This window comes from Nanorana parkeri, unplaced genomic scaffold (genome assembly GCF_000935625.1).
Source record: "Nanorana parkeri isolate BGI_ZX_2015 unplaced genomic scaffold, ASM93562v1 scaffold1378, whole genome shotgun sequence".
Classification (NCBI taxonomy): Eukaryota; Metazoa; Chordata; class Amphibia; order Anura; family Dicroglossidae; genus Nanorana; species Nanorana parkeri.
The window spans coordinates 93,060-113,833 of NW_017307646.1; the positions used below are offsets into that span (position 1 = coordinate 93,060).

The 20,774-nt window shown below is 42.2% G+C and overlaps 1 protein-coding gene across 6 annotated transcripts in view; it reads right to left on the reverse strand.

The window, feature by feature from the left end:
• Positions 1-20,774, reverse strand: part of PFKP (phosphofructokinase, platelet) — an 89,365-nt gene that overhangs the window by 24,781 nt on the left and 43,810 nt on the right. For all 6 annotated transcript variants that reach the window (XM_018569674.1, XM_018569669.1, XM_018569673.1 and 3 more), the window contains 10 exons: positions 14,657-14,701; positions 14,450-14,558; positions 14,048-14,143; positions 10,343-10,435; positions 9,763-9,888; positions 9,229-9,293; positions 9,065-9,134; positions 4,040-4,186; positions 3,313-3,383; positions 1,790-1,877 (listed from right to left, as the gene is read on the reverse strand). In XM_018569674.1, coding sequence (XP_018425176.1) covers positions 1,790-1,877; positions 3,313-3,383; positions 4,040-4,186; positions 9,065-9,134; positions 9,229-9,293; positions 9,763-9,888; positions 10,343-10,435; positions 14,048-14,143; positions 14,450-14,558; positions 14,657-14,701 — 910 coding nt within the window. The remainder of the gene's footprint in view (positions 1-1,789; positions 1,878-3,312; positions 3,384-4,039; positions 4,187-9,064; positions 9,135-9,228; positions 9,294-9,762; positions 9,889-10,342; positions 10,436-14,047; positions 14,144-14,449; positions 14,559-14,656; positions 14,702-20,774) is intronic.

Below are 20,774 nucleotides of genomic sequence, written 5' to 3' on the forward strand. Positions count from 1 at the left end.
TATAATAATAATAATATTTAGAATGTATTATATATTCTATATTATTATCCTCATACCTATATTATCTGATATTCAGAACACGTAAACTATAAAATAAAGTGACCCTGTCACTAGAGGGTCACTTTTATCCAATGTCTCACCTGTTAAAGAAGTGTAGATATACTTACATTTTCAGCGGCCTGTGTATTGAAGAGCCGCTGCTTCTCCTTACCCAGCCACTGCCAGTATTCAACTGGTCAAATAGTTCAGATACTTACGGGCTGTTGGGAGGAACCACAAAGGCCTGCAGTGGAACAAGTATTTTACACCCCTGGAGGGGTAGAATACTTGCAGTGGCTTGGGGGAGGCGACACTGCAGCTGTTACCAGAATAGTAAGTATATCCACATTTCTTTTATAGATAAACTGTTGCGTAAAAGTGACCCTGTGGGGACAAGGTAACTTTAAACAAAAGTATGTCCTGAGAAAACAGAAAAATATGGAGACTGCAACTGCTGATACTAATTGCCTAGCTGCCATGCTGACCCTCATGGTTCAATAATTTGAGTCACTAACAGAACAGGTATTCAGATAAGGACATCTCACATTGCTCTGACTTTCATGATACTTTATTCTTATTTTTAGATAGTTAGAAAGGGTTTAAACATTGCCAGTTAATTTTTGATGTCTGGATCCTGTCTGGAGATTTACCTTCACTTCCTGTCCTGGAGAAGCAACAGGAAGTGATAGGATCTGTTTCCACTATGAAGAGAAATTCAGTCTAAAGCTGGCCATACGCTGGTAGATTTTCATATGAATGTTCATATGAAAAATATCATCACACTATTGGATGATGGCATCAGAGACTTGACAAATGTCATTCGAAATTGCACTTGATTTAACTGCTCCTTCAGTTTTTGAATGAATGGTGTTTCCTGAACAAAAACTACATGTTAGAATTTTGTTGGTTTGAGATTTTCCATCCTGCTACTTACATGGTGAAGATTTTTTTTCATTATTATGATCAAAAACTATCGTCAATTTGACGGCATGTACTATTAGAAAATTGAAGACATTTTTCTAACAAAATTCTCCTGGTGTATGGCCAGCTTTAGACAGTTATCAGAGCAACGGGTGTCCCATCGGAAAACGAGGTGGTCCAAATTTTAATCTAAGAGTACCTACGAATATGGGCCTATCATGGTGGTAAACAAGGCTGGGCCAAGGGGTAGGCAGAAGAGGCGGCTGCCTTGGGTGTTTCACCAGCATTGAGGGGGTGCAGAAAGCGCAGGATCTTCAACTTATGCTCCTACAGCAGTTTGCAGTTCATGTGCAGGGGAAGGGGGCACTTTGGACTTTTTGCCTTGGGTGATAGAGGACCTTGTCTGGGTACTTACGGTAATAATGGGTTCAGTATGAAAACTGAGCTGATGTTCAGACACTTGGAGGTGCCAGGTCTGTGTTGCCAGCGGCACTTTAGGAACCTTCATATGAGTATGACTTCAGGTCACAAAAAAACCTAAAGGCAGACTGTATCATTATTTATTTAGACAAGGGGTAGGCAAACTTCAGCCCTCCAGCTGTGGTGAAACTACAAATAACATCATGCATCTGCCTCTGGGAGTCATGCTTGTGGCTGTCAGAGTCTTGCAATACCTTATGGGACATGTAGTCTCACCACAGCTAGAGGGCTGAAGCTTGACTACCCCTGATCTAGACTATACATGCTTTCCTTTAAGCATATTGATAAGGGGGGGATGGGGGGACGGGGGGGGCAAGCACGAGTCTAACACAACAGATCAGATATTTACCTCAAACCCTCCGATGACGAGCAGAGCACTGATGCTATTAGCTCGTATCTGTTCAGCAATTTGGTCAAAATATTTAGCGGGAAGAGTTCTGAAATAAAATAAATACATTATTTGGTATAGGAAATGGACTAAAATATTGCAATAGACATGAGTTGGAATTCTAAGTACATGTGGATGAGACATGTCCATGTGAATGTCCAACATATGTTTGCAGGGAGGAAATAGGAAAAAAGGAGGGAACCACAAGTAAAACATGTATTAATGGTTGTTGTGGTGGATTAGATTTAGCTGCAATGCAATAAAAACACGCATGCATCTTCATAACATAACGCACATGCGTTTTCAAATGCAAAAGGGTGCTAAACATGACCCATCTTTCCCCACTTTGCTGCTCTCACGGAGCACACGTTTTTACCATCAAACTGAAATGTATTTCTCATTTGTATCTCTTTCTTCATGAATCTTTAAAATGGTCAGATGATCCCCCACACCCGGAAGCACCAGGTAGTGTCACTGGCTGTTTCAAAGGAAGAAACGATGGGGAAGCTCTAGTAAACCAGTATAAGGGGTCAAGGAGCAGAGGCATTGGCACTTTGCTCAGCATGAACCAGTGGCCAGTGACTCTATAAAAGATAACTATGGGGTAAGTGTTTTTTTCCCCACAGTTCTCTTTAGGGTCACGGGAGGACATATACTAACCTCCTCCCGTGACCCAAAGCTCAGTATACCGCGAGCTACAGCTCACGGTATACTGAAAACACCACAGACAGGCCGGATCCTGACATTACTGTCGAGATCCACCCCGATGCGTGAGTGACAGCGGGCTCTGCCTATCTAGAGGCAGAGCCAGCTGTACCCTCCCCCGTTCGTTCCCCCAGTCAGCGCTGGAGGATCGGAGTGGGGAGGGGAGAATCCCTGCAGGGAGCCGTGACTGCCAGTCACCGCTCACTGCAGGAAGACGATCGGGAAGTGAGCAAGCGACGGTATGTGTTCGCTCAGTTTCCGATCAATTGAGCCGAAGTGTGACAGTTTAATTGCTACAAGTCGGCTCGAACTATGAGGGTGAGTGATTTTCATTCACCTCATAGTTCTCCTTTAAGAGCCAGTATAACACTAGACCTATTATTAACAATCTAACATTCACAGCAATAAAATGCCCCAGGCCCATCCAGAATTTCAGCTATTTGATATCTCTATGGTTGTGCAGCTTCCAGTGAAGGCAACACAAAGGCAGAGTTCATGTAGTATGCTAGCAGCTATAAAAGTAAGGCAAGTCATAGGTATAGGACATATAATTGAGACCTTGAGATCATGATTTTTATGCCTGGGGTACTGCTTTAAAACATCCTAAGAAAACTATGCCACTCACTTGTAGGAAATGATTTATAAATCATCTGGCTGGCCATATGCTGGCTTAATGCCGTTCACAAGGCAATCTCCCCACTAGAAGGTGCATAGGAAATTCAGGCGGAGTTTATAATTTAAAAATCATTCCCTTAGGATATCAAATAAGATATCAGTACCTTTTGGTTCCCAAAAGAGATCCACCTTGACCAGTCCAGCCACCAACATCTCCCCATTTTATCTCTTTAACCTGTAGAAAGAAAATAAAAAGAATTTAGACAGTTTTCTGTTATCTTGCAACAATATGTGGAGGTCTAATGCATTAAAAGTGGGTAGTATGATTACCTAATGCACAAATATTAGAAGGAGGAGCAGGGCATAGAGCAGGGGTATGTAACTCTAGCCCTCCAGCTGGTGTGGCACTACAAGTCCCATGGCACACTGCAAGAGTGACATTAACAGACATGACTACCAGAGGCATGTTGGGATTTGTAGTTAAAGCACAGCTGAAAGGCCAGAGTTGCCCACCCCTGGCATAGAGTGTACGCCCAAGGTACTTTGTTAAAGTTTTAATGACATACGCTGTACACTCCAAAGATCACAACCTCACCATAGCTCTTAAAAGTATTTAGCTCAGGATTCTAATATTTTCTTTTCATTTCCAATTAATTTTCTTTTTCTTCTCTCTGCACATTGTGATTTATGGTGTAAGCCCTTTCTTTAATAAACTGTATCTACTATAATACTGGCCAGTGTCTGTTATCTGTGTAAATGGAGGACAGGTACACTTTAAATATACTGAACAGAAATAATAATACATCGTTTAGGTAGTTTGGGTTTATCTGACTATATATGATCTAGTAAGTGCAAAACATTATATATAGAAGTGGGCATCAGAGGACTCACCTGACCCTTAGCGAATCCTTCAAAGCCATCACTGACTGCAAACATCTTGTGTCCTTCTGTAATGCCGACTCTCACTGCAGACCTCACAGCAGCATTCATTCCAGCGGCTGGAGCCCCCACGTTCAGGACAGCCACATTAAAGTTACTCTGAAAAGAACAAGCAGCATGATATAAATACAGTACTGCAAGAACTGAGCGGGCAAGCACAGCATCAAGCAGGGGAGCAAAACACAGCAAACCTATTCACTTGAATGAATTCCTGATACCTGCGGTGACTCCAAATTGGCAAAGGGTTTTCTAGCTTTATAGTACATGTATAGGTCTTATAATCATTTAAAGTGGATGACCATGTTTTGGCAGCTGTCTTAAAACAGGCAACATTAACTAAGCGGATTAAAGCCTGTATCATGTGACCAGATACTGCTACCAAACTATTAGGTTATCTTTTTCGAAAAGAATGAGTGGTTAAATGAGGATCCAACTACTGGAGAAGAAGAGGCATGAGTGCATATCTCAGCTTATCTCAAGGGGGGTATAAAGGTGATCAGACAAGGTTTTAAAGCCTGCTTGATTCATCTTTCTACCCAAGACTGCTCAGCCAAGAGTTGTCTGCTGGCGCTGCAGATGACATGTCTCATGTGTATGGCCAGTTTTACAAAACAGCAGCCTTTATAAATAAGTTTAGCACCAGAGGGACAACTTTACTTCAGTGTCATGCTGTGTTCATATAGTCTGATAATGAAAATGTATATCTAACCAAGACTTTAAAATTTTTTTGTATGGTGTAGGGAAGGATATGAACCCCTATCAGCTATTTACTGTTGACTGTGTCTCCCCTGAGGAGATTTACCCTTTGTGTTTGTCCTGGGAAATCCAGAATTCTACAGCTATCACCAGAATAAGAGGTGAGCGTAAATCTCCCAATGGGGACCCTTGTTCTGGTGACAACGCTGACCGTTGTCACCAGAACAAGGGTCCCCATTGGGAGATTTACGCTCACCTCTTATTCTGGTGATAGCTGTAGAATTCTGGATTTCCCAGGACAAACACAAAGGGTAAATCTCCTCAGGGGAGACACAGTCAACAGTAAATAGCTGATAGGGGTTCATATCCTTCCCTACACCATACAAAAAAATTTTAAAGTCTTGGTTAGATATACATTTTCATTATCAGACTATATGAACACAGCATGACACTGAAGTAAAGTTGTCCCTCTGGTGCTAAACTTATTTATAAAGGCTGCTGTTTTGTAAAACTGGCCATACACATGAGACATGTCATCTGCAGCGCCAGCAGACAACTCTTGGCTGAGCAGTCTTGGGTAGAAAGATGAATCAAGCAGGCTTTAAAACCTTGTCTGATATATATATATATTCGTATTTTTTTATGGGTGTTAGGTCATATGTATCAGAAGTAGTAAAGGGAACAGGTATTACTAACCACTAATAAAATGTAAGATTGTTAAACCTATACAGTAATCAAAATAACACCTTAACATTTAGTAAGATGTTGGTAAGTTTCTGTGTTATTTGGAGGCCAGGTAAATGGTTACATATACTGCAGGCTTACTGGACTCTTTATGTCATACAACATTCCTATAAGTTATCCCTTTTTATATACTGTATGTTAGTCATTTTTGGTTGCTCTTCAAATTGTAAAGTCATCCTAATTAAGATCCTAGTGATAGCATCTTTGTAAATTATACATAACGACATAATTATGAACACATGTACATAATTGAACCTTGCTATTGATCCGAGTGTAGTAATTGCAGGATTCTAAAGCCGCCAGTTGATGGGAAGTGAACGACCACAATTACTGTACAACTGGGCGAATTCCCTCGATCAGTCAAGCTGGAAGATGTTTTGAATCGTATGAAAATCGATGGATTAGTGGCGTTTTCGTATGGTAACAAATTGCAACATGAACACTGCACATGCGCAAACGAAAATCTATTTTGACGATCGATGAAATTCAGCCAGTTAGTATTGCTAACGAACGATAATTGAAATCGACATTGGTCTGTGCGTAATGGGGCATTTGAGCGGAAATTGAGCATGGGTTCGATGACGGGGCGAAAGAAATCGAACAATAATCACAAGGTATATTGCCAGTTTAAAGCAATCTTATGGGATTATCCAAGTAAGACAGTAATTGATACAAACCACCCAATAATGATCCTCCAGAGCTCCCTTCCCCCACAATACTGAATTGGCCTTCCTCTCTCAATGACAACAATTTCAGGTTCTAGACTACCGACATACAGACTATTCATCGGTTTTGTTAGCAAATTTAAAAAAAACCTTTGTGTTCTCTTCTCCTGTTAGCTGCTTAATGATGTAATATGGATAGATATTTTCCTGTGGAATGATTAAACACTGAAAGGGCTTTTTTATATAGGCACTTATCTACCTATCATGGATGATAATATTAAAGTGACACTAAACTTAGAAGTTAAATCTTAAAAGTAGATTTGAATACCCCAACTATCACCAAAAATCTTATTTGTGTATCACTTGGCTGTAGATCCTCAAATCATCTCTGAATTGGTGCCGACGCTGTCCTTCCTTCTGGAGGGTGGCTACTTTTGTTCCCCATGGTCCCTGTGTGTGATGTAAAGTAGCCACGGCTCCAAGCTCGCTCCCGTGATGGACTACAATCTCATATTTAGTTTACTAATCTGTATTGAGACTGTGGGGAGCTACCTGTCAGGGAGCTTCACCCTCTCTATTTGCCTGGTGAACTTTAGCACTGAAAGTGAAAGAAAATCCCCAAATTTGGGCTGCCATCAGAACAGGAAGAGAAGGGAAATCTTCCAATGGGGACACTAGTTTCAGTGATCCTGCTGACCACCAGGGATTTCCTTAACTTCTTGTTGTGGCTATCAGACAGGAAGAGAAGGGAAACCTCCCCAGTGGGGCCAAAGAAGCTGGCAGGGGTCATAACCCATCCTTTCTCTATCCAAAACTAAAAACCAGTTTAAGTTTAACTCTGAAATGAGGCTCCTGGAACGTAAACCCTACATTTCCAAAGGTTTTGGTTTCTATGGATTGCCAGGATTGTTCTTCTTCAGACACTTTTATGCATAATTATACCTCTATGGGATGTAACAACCTATTAATTATTCTATTACCAACACAGTAGATGCTCAATGACGTAAGAAGATCTAATAAAATCAGGTAATGGTTGTTAATGTTACCAGGAGTACCAGCAGGCTTCCCTGCCAGTCATTCCCAAGCCAGCACTTAAAGTGACATTAAACCCTCAGATTTTTTAACATAAAACAATACTGTAATGTGTGCCTTACTGTAATCCATGGTTTTTTCCCTTCTCTTTGCTGCTCTTCCTTTTAAATCTGTATCTCTTCTCATGCTTGGGGAGAACTTCTGTTTTGCAGCAGACTGCCTTGTCTCTGGAATGACTACATGGTGTCTGTGTGTACGTTTGCAACCTGAGCCAGCACTACAGGAAGAGGCACTCAGCTGCAAAGGGAAGTTCTCCCCAAGCATGAGAAGACATGAGGATTTAAAAGGAAGAGCAGCAAAGAGAAGGGAAACGACCATGGATTACAGTAAGGCACACATTACAGTATTGGTTTATGTTAAAAATCTGAGGGTTTAATGTCACTTTAATTGCCTGGGATGGATTCTTTTTCAGCTTGTATTATATTATATTCGCTCCCTTTGAAGTTTGTTCCCTCTTGTTATTGCTCAGATATTTGCAGTTGGTTGATACAAGTCTGATTCTAAATGATTTTGAAAAAATAGTTGGTTTCAACATACCCCCAAGTCAGACTGCCATCTAATGTCTGTGGCTATCTCAGCTGTTACTGTTCTTACAGTACATGATGCGGTAAATATTAGTCTGCGCCCACTGAATGAGCGAATATTTACTAGTTGTTATTAGTGGGGAAGTAGCAGTTAGGGCTGAATTGTACTTTGCTCATGCCTTAGGTAGCACGCATGCAAGCTGAAAAACTTCACACAAGTTGAATCACATGCAATATTAAAGCATCATTTTAGAACCATTGGCCAATCTTAAGCACTAAACATAAAATTACGTACACTACAGGGGGTGTTATCCTGTTAGGAAGAGAAGACATTGTTAAGAAGAAGACGACAATGTTATTGTTTTTTAGTCATCTATTCGTGATGCATCCTATGCAGATTAATGATAAAGTAATAAAGCACTTCCATAGAAAGGTGAAATTATAGGGGCAGGCCTCAGGCACAAACTACTTATAGAAGAATAAAAAATGCAGCAGAACCAGCCAATCCTGTTCCAGTGAATGATTGTCCCATAGGTACAGGTGATGCTTTAATTCCAGGACCTTTCCTGAGGTGGGATGGCTATTTTAAAAGTTTCCTTATAAAATTATCAAAATTCAAGTCATGGATGACCCTTGTGGCTGATTGCTGTTCAAAATTCGAGCCGTTTGTGGTCCTGGCAGCCAATTACCGCAAAATTAGTAGAAATTCAAACTGTGGATGGCCCTGGCAGCTGATTCCTGCTGAGCTGCCCAAAATCCAAGCCATTGTTGACCTTGGCAGCCAATTTCCTCTGAACCGGCTTATATTCAAGCTGTGGGTGGCAATGGCAGCCGATTCCTGGTGAACTGGCCAAAATTAGAACCACAGGTGGCCATGTCAGCACAACCTGGCTTAACAAACATCAATTACAAAATCGAAGGAGCCGGGTGGGAAATTGTGGGCTGAACAGTAGCTGCACCAAATCAGATGCAGTTGCCGTACAGGTATACAGACAACTGCAGGTGCTCGCTGTCTGAATACAAGAGGCAACAGTGGGGATTCCTCTAAGGCTAGCTATATATTCCCAGATTTATCCACCCATGTTGTTTCGCGTGGATGTAGGAATCAATGAGTGTATGGCTAGCCTTAGACTATTGCAGACATATGTGTTATAGATAAGGAGCGCAAACAAGTAACAGAAGTGATCATTATCACTCGAAGAAATATTCTGACACAATGAGATAAGAAAGACATACAGTAACACAGTTCACATTACCTTTGGAAGTTCAGATATATTCTTCTTATGTGAAAGGAGCTTGTACGTGTTTAGATTGTTCTCAAAACTCCTGAAATATTCAATAAAAATATGGATTAATCATATAAAACACACAAAAGTATTTTCAAATGAATATATAAATATCAGCTTCAGGTATTCTGTACCTTCCACGCAACCTTACAGCATCTGCAAACCGCCTGTCATCCATTGCCTTCTGTACTTCTTGGGTCTTAGATTGAGAAAAGAGAAGAAAATCAGAATATCTTCAGATCCCATTCACACCTAAGCACTTCATGTTCATGTCCCGTAATGTCACTTTCATAACTTCTTATGTTTTAGTTCCACGCTGATATCTCAGAGGTTTAGAAATCAAAGTAAAGTTCAGGCTCAGAGAAGTTAAGTTCTTGCAGTTAATATATTTAGCACATTGGCTAGCTGTCTCCTGCCCTATGATAAGGGCAACTAAAATAGTACCATTGCCTTACAAAATCTGGCAGGAAAAATGTCAGTTAGATGGCTTTGTTCTTGATAAGATAATTGGGTAGCATGTGAGAACAGAGTAGACACCTAATTATACTGGAGTCTGCCGAAGTGAGGAATGTCTGCCAAATCCAGAGACTGATCCGAATGTTAACTGTGTCCCACAGTCCCCAATTCTCGTCATACCCATCATCCTATAGGATGACTCAGACACTCACCATCTGTACACATTCCATTAGAGGCAGGCGCACGGCTTGGTTTCCACATAAAGATACCACACAGGCAGGGGTTTCTGGAGTGGCTTCCAGTAAGGCTAGGACACATTCCACTCCCATCCTACTGGCCTGTAGAGGAAGATAATAATCTGTCAATACATAGCAACATTATACTCTAGCTCACCAAACATTTCCCAAGCTTAACATCTCTGCTCCAAACCCTGGCAGGAAAGACAGTTATTGTAACAATTTAATCATGGATAGAGATAGACAGACAGACAGATAGATAGATAGATAGATAGATAGATAGATAGATAGATAGATAGATAGAATCAAAAATAACCATAGGCAGGACTAATCACAAAAGGGTGAAGAGTTTGGAGAAGGCAGGAGAAGGGAACAATCTAGGACAAAATAGCTGTTTCGGAAAAATTCTCCAATTCAGCTCACTTTCCAGTTCAGCTATGTTGTCCTAGATTGTTTAGTTCTCCTGCCTTCTCCAAACTCTTCACCCTTTTGTGAATAACCCTGATAATCTTTTCATAATACAACATAGTCTTACAATGTTAAAAAAAACACTTACCAATATTCGGTCAAAGGCTGACGGGGTTCCTCCTCTCTGGACGTGACCCAATATTGTCACTCGTGTGTCAAACCCAAGCCGTGAAACCACAAGCTGGAAAAGGATGAACATTGTTTTTATTATTCTCTCAATCTTGCAATAAAGGTTGATGTGGCATGAGCGTACCACCCAACAATTCAAAAATATTTGCTGAAAGATTTCAGTAGCAAATACTAGTAGAAGCTGCATGACATCTACAGCACAATGACTTAAAGTGACACTAAACCTAGGAGTTAAAAATGTATTCAAGTACCTTATCTATTAACAAAAATGTATCTTATTTGAGTATTACTCAGATGTAGATCCTCAAGTCATCTTTGAATTCATGTTGACACTGTCCTTCCTCTGGAGGGTGGATACTTTTGTCCCCCATGGTCCCGGTGTGTGTTGTAAAGTAGCCACCGCTCCAAGCTCACTCCCATGATGGACTATAACCTCAGGATTAGATTTCTCATTTGTACTGAGATTGTAGTCTATCATGGGAGTGAGCTTGAAGTGGTGGCTACTTCACAACATACACAGGGACCATGGGGAACAAAAGTAGCCACCCTCCAGAAGGAAGGACAGTGTCAACATGAATTCAGGGATGACTTGAGGATTTACATCTGAGTGAAATTACAAATAGATACATTTATGTTAAAGTGATATTAAAGGCAAACATTTTTTCACTCCCCCCCATGTAAATGTTAGCACTTACCTTAAATGATGTCTCTTTTTCCGATCCTCCTCTTCTTTCCCCATGTTTTCATGTGTCCCTCAAGCGGTGTGACGTCACTCCGATCCAGCGCTGACTGCTCTGTCTCTCCGATCCAGTGGTGTCTGCAGGCGGGTGCACGCGTCCATAGACTTACCTTGCGTCTCTGCTCGTCTCCCGGCCGAGAATCGGAACTGCGCATGCGCCCGCCCCAAGATCCTTTGCGGCCGTACGAGCAGTTCCTGATTCTCGGTGTGGGAGCGAGCAGCGATAACGAGGTAAATTTAAAACGATTTTAAGCGTTTTTTGGTTTTTTTTACACTTCTTGCCTATATATACTGCTTGCTAGCAGTAGATATAAGCAAAAAAACCGGAGGGTTTAGAACCCCTTTAATACTTAGGGTAGTTGAATGCATTTTTAAGATTTAACACCTGAGTTTAATATCAATTTATATATGAAAAGAGTGCTAATGCAAAGCGCCTGACTTTTTTTGGGGGGTAACATGACTGCAACAATGACAGGAGCAGGAAGAGAGGGACGCTGTAAAGTATAATGTGGTCGGGAAGTGGGCTTTATACAAACACTTTCACTTGGCACAATGAATGAGAAAGGTGACAGGGTCTCTTTGTAGAGATCACTGGTATGCACACCTCCCTTGTGACCCTTTACAATCTCCCTGTAGTTATTTTATCTATTATTTACTGCATCGTCAGTATGGATGGCAAGCATTAAATAATCTCTATGTACAGTTTAAAGGAAGGCATATTAATCAATTAAAACTATAATTTTTAAATGCTCTGCTATACTTATAATGTATGTAATATATTTAACAGGCACATTGCTCCATCGCACTAATTCTAATTAAGGAATGAGGATTACACATAATTCTCCTCATTGATAGCAGCCAGATGGTATGGACAATAAGCCTGTTCTTAGCTTGATGATGAGTTTGTATCAGGTATATCCCTAGAAAGAGAGAGTATAATTTCCTAGAGTAAATACACCACCAGTCAGAGTACTGGAGCTGCACGCTAGTCCTGAAGTCATATTAAAGGAGAACTATGAGGTGAGTGCTTTTCACTCACCTCATAGTTCTAGCCGACCTGTGCCAATGAGATCGGGAGGTGAGTGAACATATACCGGCGTTCGCTCACCTCTCGATCCTGTCACGGCTCTCTGCCGTGATAGGGGAGGGGCTAGATTCCCCCCTCCCTGCTCCGATCCGCCAGCGCTGACTGGCGGATCGGACGGGGGAGGGGGCGGGTACAGCTGGCTCTGCCTCTAGATAGGCAGAGCCAGCTGTCACCCACGCAGCTGGGCAGATCTTGACATCGATGTCGGGATCCGCTCCGGCGTCTCAGTATACCGCGAGCTGTAGCTCGCGGTATACTGAGCTTAGGGTGATGGGAGGATGCTAGTTTGTGTCCTTCCGTTACCCTAAGGAGAACTATGGGGAAAAGCCCTGACCCTATAGTTCTCCTTTAAATGTAAAGGACAAGGTAGAGAACACATTGGTTTGTCTTTACATTGACTGTAATCAACCCAACAACAGAAGAAAAACCCTAATTGGATCAAGTGAGGCATTCAGTCTTCTTATTTACTGTCTACCTTAGCTCCTATAGTGAGCTTAAATCTTTGTCAAAGGTCCACAATGAGTTTAGGGTGACATACCCATACCTGAGATAAAATATTTCATAGTGATTAGACAAAGAATGTGTTAATGTAGGCAGTTTACAATGCTATGCATGCCAAATTCGTTTAGAATGATCTTACAAAATCCTATACAGTATTTATAATTTCATTCATTTTATGTATTAACCTTAAGCCTGGACAACACAGTAGATTCCAGCACCAGGAGACAAACGCTGTTATTTTTGTTCACATAGTAAAGTCTGTTCATCGGAGGATGTTGGCACAGGTGACAAGTGAGTATGCACGGAAAAGGTTACGTTTATATTAGGGAGGGTAAGTGTTAGGGTTGGGGGTTACAGGAAAGTTTAGTGTTAGTGTTGGGGAAACAGAGAGGGATGGTGTTAGGGTTGAGGTTACAAGGAGGGTCTAGCGTTATGGCCGAGGCTACAAAAAAATGAGTATTGGGGTTGGGTTTGCAAGGAGGCGGGATTAGGTTTGGGATTACAGATAGGATAAGTGTAAGGTTGGGGTTACAGGAAGGGTTAGTATTAAGGTTGGGGTAACAAAGAAGGTTAGTTTTAATGTTGATGTTATAGAGAGAGTTAAAGCTAGGGTTGGGGTTACAGAGAGGCAGAGTGTAAGAGTTAGGTTACAGGGAGGGTTAAAGCTAGGGCTGGGGTTACATTGAAGATTGGTGTTAGTGTTGTGGTTAAAAGCAGGATTGGTGCTATGGTTAGGTAAGTTAGTAAATCAGCCCTTAAAGGAGAACTATGAGGTGAGTGCTCTGCACTCAGCCTCATAGTTCTAGCCGACCTGTGACAGTGAAACTGTCACAGGTCGGCTCAGTAGATCGGGAAGTGAGCGAACTCATACCGGCGTTAGCTCACTTCTCGATCCTGTCACGGCGCTCTGGCGTGACAGGGGAGTGGCTGGATTCCCCCCTCCAGCGCTGACTGGCGGAACGGACGGGGGAGGGGGCGGGTACAGCTGGCTCTGCCTCTGGATAGGCAGAGCCAGCTGTCACTCACGCAGCCGGGCGGATCCAGACATAATTGTCGGGATCCGCTTCAGCGTCTCAGTATACCGCGAGCTCCAGCTCGCGCTATACTGCGGCGTCTCAGTATACCGCTAGCTGTAGCTCGCAGTATACTGAGCCTAGGGTGACGGGAGGACGCTAGTTTGTGTCCTCCCGTTACCCTAAGGAGAACTATGGGGCAAAAACCCTAACCCCATAGTTCTCCTTTAAGCATGAGGCTCTGGCCAATATTGACATAATACCATATGTCTTTCATAAGCCAAGCTGGACAGTAGGAGTGCACTGCAGTAATTCAATACATACCTCTTTGATCCTCTCTGAACTGATTGCAGTGTTGTGACAATCGATGGCTCCTTCTGAGACGATAATGATGTTGAGCCTTTTCTTTCTTGCACGGTTCTGAGGAAGAAGACAAATATTACTTAGTACAGGTCCAGCTCTAGATAAAATAAACACCAAGACCAACCATCTCGAAATCACCAGTGCCTCTGAACATAGTGGAATTCTAGACAAAGAGCATTCAGGCTTATTCAATAATACAGCACATAAGTAAAATTCAATGTGAACAGTGCATTATTCCATAGCAATCAATTAGATTTCAGTTTACTGAACTCAATGCAGTAAAAGATGAAATGATTAAGGTTGCAGTGGCTTACATTCTCCTTTACAAATATAAGAACTATGGCTATATGAGAAGCTTCCTACCTCAGAAAGTTTAGTGCACATTAAGTCTTCCCATCCTTCCTCTGGAGGACATTCAGGGATGAAGACCCAGTCAGCTCCACAAGCTAAGGCACTGACCAAGGCCAGGTACCTGCAAACCAAGAACAGACCAAGAGCAAGGTCATGTATTTATAACAGATGAGTGTCCACATGATTATATGTGTGTGCTCAAATTTTTAGGAAGCTTACCCACAGTGCCGCCCCATGACTTCCAAAACAAAGGTCCTTTGGTGGCTGAAAAAGATACATTTATATTTTTATAATTCAACTGTACCCATTAAAAAAGCCAAAGGCAGATATAAACAACGGCAACTTTTTGAATTCCAAATAAAGATATACCTACATTCTTAAACATTTAGGCTGGAATCACATGGTCTGTGTGCATGCAGCACGTGTGGTCATGCACATACATAGATGTGAACAGGCTCATACAGTTTACCTTTCCTTTCTACACTATACTGCAGTGCAAAGATGTGAACCAGCCACATAGGAAATAATGGGTTTTCTACTTGCAATGCATCTTCATGCAACAAAATGTATGAGCTTTGCATCATGAAAATGTGAATAGGCTATGAAGGGTAAGGACACATTTCTACAAAGTTTCCTTACCCTTTTACCCCCACCACCCTAAGTAGGTCTAGACCCTTGGTTCTCAACTGGTGGGTCCTGACCCAAAAGTGGGTCGCGACCCCGTGTTCAGCGGGTCGCCACATGCCTTTCACTTTTCTAGGTGACACACTCCTCAGCCTCCCCCTATCGCAGCACTGTCAGTTCTCGCCCCCGAGCAGCCATTCAAAATATGCTGCCCGGCGCTGAGTGTCAGCTTGATGTGGGGTGGGCTGAGAGTATGGCCACGAGGGAGATCCCTCCATACGTGCATTGCTTACAGCTCCCTAACGTGCCCTAAAGAGGTGCCTGGACTGACATCACATTCTGGCTCCTGGCACCTCTACAGGACGTGCAAGGGAGCTCTACAAACAATGCACATATGGATGGAGCTCCATCACAGCACAGCAGCCCACCCTGGACCTCAAGCTGAGGATCCACTCCAGTTCTCGTAAGGTATGGAGACTGGGTGAATCTTAAATGTCTGAGTGTGTATGCAGTGCGACTTGGGTCGTGACTTAATGACCAAGGACAAATCTGGGTCCTGAGGTTGCACAGGTTGAGAACCAGAGACCACACCGCAAATATTTGCATATGCGCACTGTAATGCGCTGCAGCATAGGGGTGCTTTTATTATCGTATATAACAATTGGAATGCCATTTAGAACGGTTAGCACTACAATGCAACACACATATACCGTTGTGTTAACCTGCGTGGCGTTGCTGCAGTACTGCAATGCAATAGTCTTTTTCATAGACATAGGTACCATAACAATAGTTGGTATTGAAACATTTTATGTATACAGAGTACATATCAGAGCAGGTAAATCATAAAACACACATAAAAGGCATACATACAATAAAATAGTAAAAGGCAGTCAAGTATATAAATGTGACTTGTGCACAAACCCACAACTTTTTTTTTTTTTTTCAATCTGCCAGTGTAAGATTGAAAATAAAAAGCAGAAATGGACAGGTGGATGTGCAACACGGACAGTTCTTCTTTCAGATATTATACAAAACTCAACTGTTTACCATTGCTTCTAAAATTTACTGTATAGTGTGATAGCTAAGGTGGTCCACTACATTAATGATAAAGCATCGGTAGAAACAGATCTAACACCTCTATGTTCACATTTAGGCCATTCCTTTCACATACAGACAACTCTTACAGTATTATGAAGACGCATCTTCAAACAGTATATCCCGGTACATTGTTTTAGAAGTGTATTGTTTTATGGCCATTGCCGCAGTTTATAAGACACCTACTTTGTTGTTGTGTTTTACTTATTGCATTACATTATTTTCTATAGTTCTTTGTGCTGTAATTTAGTAGATGTAAAATCTAGGTGTGTGCCTACCCGCACTTCAAAAGAAAACCGGATAATTACCAACAACTGTGAATAGCCTGCATTTAAGTTGACCTGCCATGAAAATGAATGGTCCATTCTCTTGAAAGCACCATATCCCCCAAAGACAAATGGCCTATAAACGCATTATATAGACGCTAATAAAGCTTCCAGAAGTTGCAGTTGATCTCACTGCACCTTATCGCTGCCTCCTAGGAAAGCTGGGTTCCCTAAATACCATGCGTACCAGCTCTTCATTCTCGCAGGACTGCAAGTGCTCAGCTTTCTCAGGAGGCAGCGGTGAGGCACGGTGATGTCACCTGAGCATCCTTCCTTTAGGAAGCCCGGAGGTGCTGACAGGGCCACCCACTACATACATTTTGGCTGATTCAGCAGTAATTGGCCAAATCCGAGCTGTGTATGGCCAGCTTAAGGGCTCATTTACACCTCTCCAGTGGGATGTGCTAATGCAATGCATACTAACCCATGTTATGTGCATTAGCGGGTTGTGGTGCCATTAGTTCTCAATAGCTTTAAATGGATTAAAAACTGGGCATGCACCATTTTTTCTAGCGCAACACACCACAATGCATAGGAGTGCATTATCATGTGTTGTGGTGTACTGCAATGCATGCGGGTCAGAGGTGCATTGGGTTACTGTGTTGGGCTGCTATTGAGAACTAATGGAACCACAACCCGCTAATTTGAATGAGCTGCCTTAAAGCGAAGCATATTAATAGGCACAAATATGCAGATTAACAAGCTTGTGTTAACGCAATGCTCTTGAAGGAAATCTCGTGATCGTACGATAATTGGCAGGTGTATGGAAGGCGTGCGACCGTTTCTACTGTACGGTCGCACATCTTTTGTCTTACGAGCAGGCTTGAAAACCTGCTGAGAATCGTACGATTTTCGGTGGGTTTGTGGCCTGCTCGTAAGACAAATGCCGAACGGGCCGGTGTGCACAAGCGTACACTGCCCGTTCAGCATTGCAGTCACCGGAAGCCCGCCCCTCAGCCGAGCAGAACCCATATGCTGAGCCGTAGTGACAGGCGGAGTGTTGAGAAAGGTTGGCCGAAGCCGACCTATCTCCACGCAAATGACAGCAGGGTGGAGCAAGCCGTGATCTCACAGCTCGCTCTGCCCAGTGTTAATGGCAGATTAGCATCCCCAAATGACTTGGGGACGCTGATCTGACATTAAACAATAACAACTGGGTGTAGCCGGCCGTAAGGTCACGCCCATTTGTTATTCATTGCCCGGGACCTGCTAGAAGACTATAGCAGGTGCCGGCCAATAGGAAACGGTTGGGTGGAGCTAGCGGTGATGTCACCGACATTCCAAGTGTTTATATTTTGCCGGCATCTGTCAGATTCGACATTATGAGACGGAAGTTCTTCGCGTGCGGTAAGGTCCACGTGTGTCGTTTTTTTTTGTTTCAAAATATTTTGAGAATTTGAGAATATGGGCGAATGGTAGCAAGTGAGCTGCCGGAGTTTCGGCTCAGCCAATCCCGATTTTGGATCGCCTGAGTCGAACTCCTTCTGCACTTCGGCTGACCGAATGCAGCCGATATACGGTTGATTTTAGCCGATTTGTGGCTGAAATCAGCCGTACAAGGTTGAAGTGAATAGCCGAACAGCGTTCAGCTCACCTCACTTCGGCTCGGTTATTTACTCAGCTGCTTTTGGCAGCTTTGTGAATAACCCCCTTTGTTTATCTTGTGGAACTGCACTGTGCCACTAAGAGCTCCCTCTAGTGGTTAATGTTCAAATCTCTATACTTACACAACAACAAAAAATATGCAAACACAAACTTTAAAACATGTAAAGTCACATAAGAAAATGACTTTACGTTAAACACTGCAGCGCACTAGACTTTATTGAGCATATGACAACCTTTTCTAGCTGAAAAATGCCTTGTGATGCTTCCATGGGTGTAATGCGCATGGAGGAAGGGGCATATACAAAACCATGGCAGTGCACGGGCTACTACCTCTACTACTGCCATTGTCATATCATACACGCCTTTATCTGGCTGTAACAGCCTATCTCCCTTCATGTAAAGTGGTTAGTGTGCTCATCCTGGACCTGTTCTCTCATTTGCCCTCTATGTCTAATGAATTTTGCTGTGCTCTGTGCACTGACAGCCCGGGGACATTTCCATTCCACGCTCAATGATTTCTCTCTAACCCTCTGCCGCTGATAATTAAGCAAAATAAAGCAACTACTGTACGTGCACATTTAAAAAAACAACAAACACAATCAAATGAATAAGTGCATAGATACATAAAAACATCCATTAAAAGGTATGAAATTGTTTTTGGATGAAGCCAGCTTAGTCATGTGAAATCTGCCTACACAGATTGCATCACAATGGCAGATGAAAATTGAAATCTGGCTTGCAGTAAGAGTGAATGCTTTATCGGGGAAATGAAAGGGGGAGTTAACATGGGCTAGAGAGCTGAGGGTGGGCATCGCAGGTGTGATGTTTTACATTTTGTACAAAGAGAAGACAGGGGTAGGGCAGTGGCACAGTGTCTATAGAAGTACAGAACGTGCACAGTCCTTCCTAATATCACATGGCAGGAGTAGGGGGATCACCGACTGTGCATTACTCTACACATCCTGACAGGTAAAACAGATGTTATATATAAATGGATCAGAACTTTTATGGGTTGGACTTGATGGATGTATGTCTTTATTCAACCCCAAATACTATGTAACTATGTAACTTTTTAGCATTAGCATCTGTGTCATTTTGTGCAGGACTGGTACCTACTGTATCATTGCCGATGGTTGAGGTATTGAAAAATGAAAGTATGCTGTTCCAAGGGTTAAGTCAGTACTAGGGATTAGGTTAGGGTTTTAGGTTAGATTAGGTTAGTATTAAGGTCAAAGGTTATGATTAAGGTTTATGTGACTATGTTTTAGGTTCATTTTTGGGAGTTAGTTTAAGTTTGAGGGTTAGGTTAGGTTTTAGGTTCAATGTTTTAGGTGGAGATTTAAAGTAAAAGGTCCATGGTAGGGATTAGGTTAAGTGTGAAGGGGTCAGATAAGGAAAGGTTAAGTGTTAAATTCTGCTAAACAGTTTGGGAAAGGTTACACATCAGGGACCCTTATGGGCAAAACTGTTCATCATACTTTTTTCAGCATCGAGAACTACTGCACCTGATTTCTGGCACCAAGAGGAATGAACAGATATACTGTATAGGTGCTTCAGCTATGGAGAGAATTTATTGATTTTGCTGAGTTCCTTTGCAACCAAACATCTAAGGCTCCTGATCAAAGAGTTTGTGTGTTTCTTTTGCTCCCATATAAAACATTTCCCAAGCTGTCCACTGCTAGACAATCCAAGCATTTTAAATAAAATGCCAGATATGATAGCAAATGTCAAGTGGAAAGTGGTAAATCCGTGCTAAAGTTTAACACTTCGCCAAGCACGAGCCATCTTCTTGCCAAGTATTCCCAGTGTAGCACATCAATCATTAGTGTCACCAACAGCAGGATAGTTTAACAGGGTGCCAATAAGAGATGTGAAGGCTTAACCCTCCCTGTATATGTACATCAGGGGTGGACAAACGAATATGGAATTTAGGAGCCAGTCTGTTCAATCCAGGAGCCAGCAGTTTCTTTTTTAGGAGTCAGCTCCACTGGCAACAACTAGAGAAATCCTGAAAAGTCAGATGCCAGCTGTAATTTTTTAAGAGACATTGACTCCCTGGCTCCTGGGATTTGTCCAGCCCTGATGTACATGATATTTAGGCCCTAGAGGTGGGTAATGACAGGTCTACACCGAGTGGCCAGATTATTATGACCACCCCATCAGTACTTCGTTGGGCCACGAGATGACTCCACGAGATGACTTCGTTGGGCCGCCTCGTGACTCCACGAGATGTTGAAAGGTGATGCGAGGAATCTGACACTGCACTGTTGCCCTTCTGTTGTCTAAAGGCTGTTAAATTGCGTTGTTTACCCATTTCTTCAGAAAAAAATCACTTCTACTGTTGTGGTAAACAACCTGCTTCCCTACTTATAATGGTCTGGCCCTCTAGCAACTTCAGCGCAAAATTATAGCTAACTATAGCTAATTTGCCTACAAACGTCAGGTGGTCATAATAATATGGCCACTCAGTGTATAATACCATATCAAGCAAATATGGTCATAGGCCTGTAACATGCCAGAATGGCATCTATCTATCTATCTATCTATCTATCTATCTATCTATCTATCTATCTATCTATCTATCTATCTATCTATCTCTCTATCCATCTATCTATCTATCTATCTATCTATCTATCTATCTATCTATCTATCTATCTATCTATCTATCTATCACAAAACCACACAGT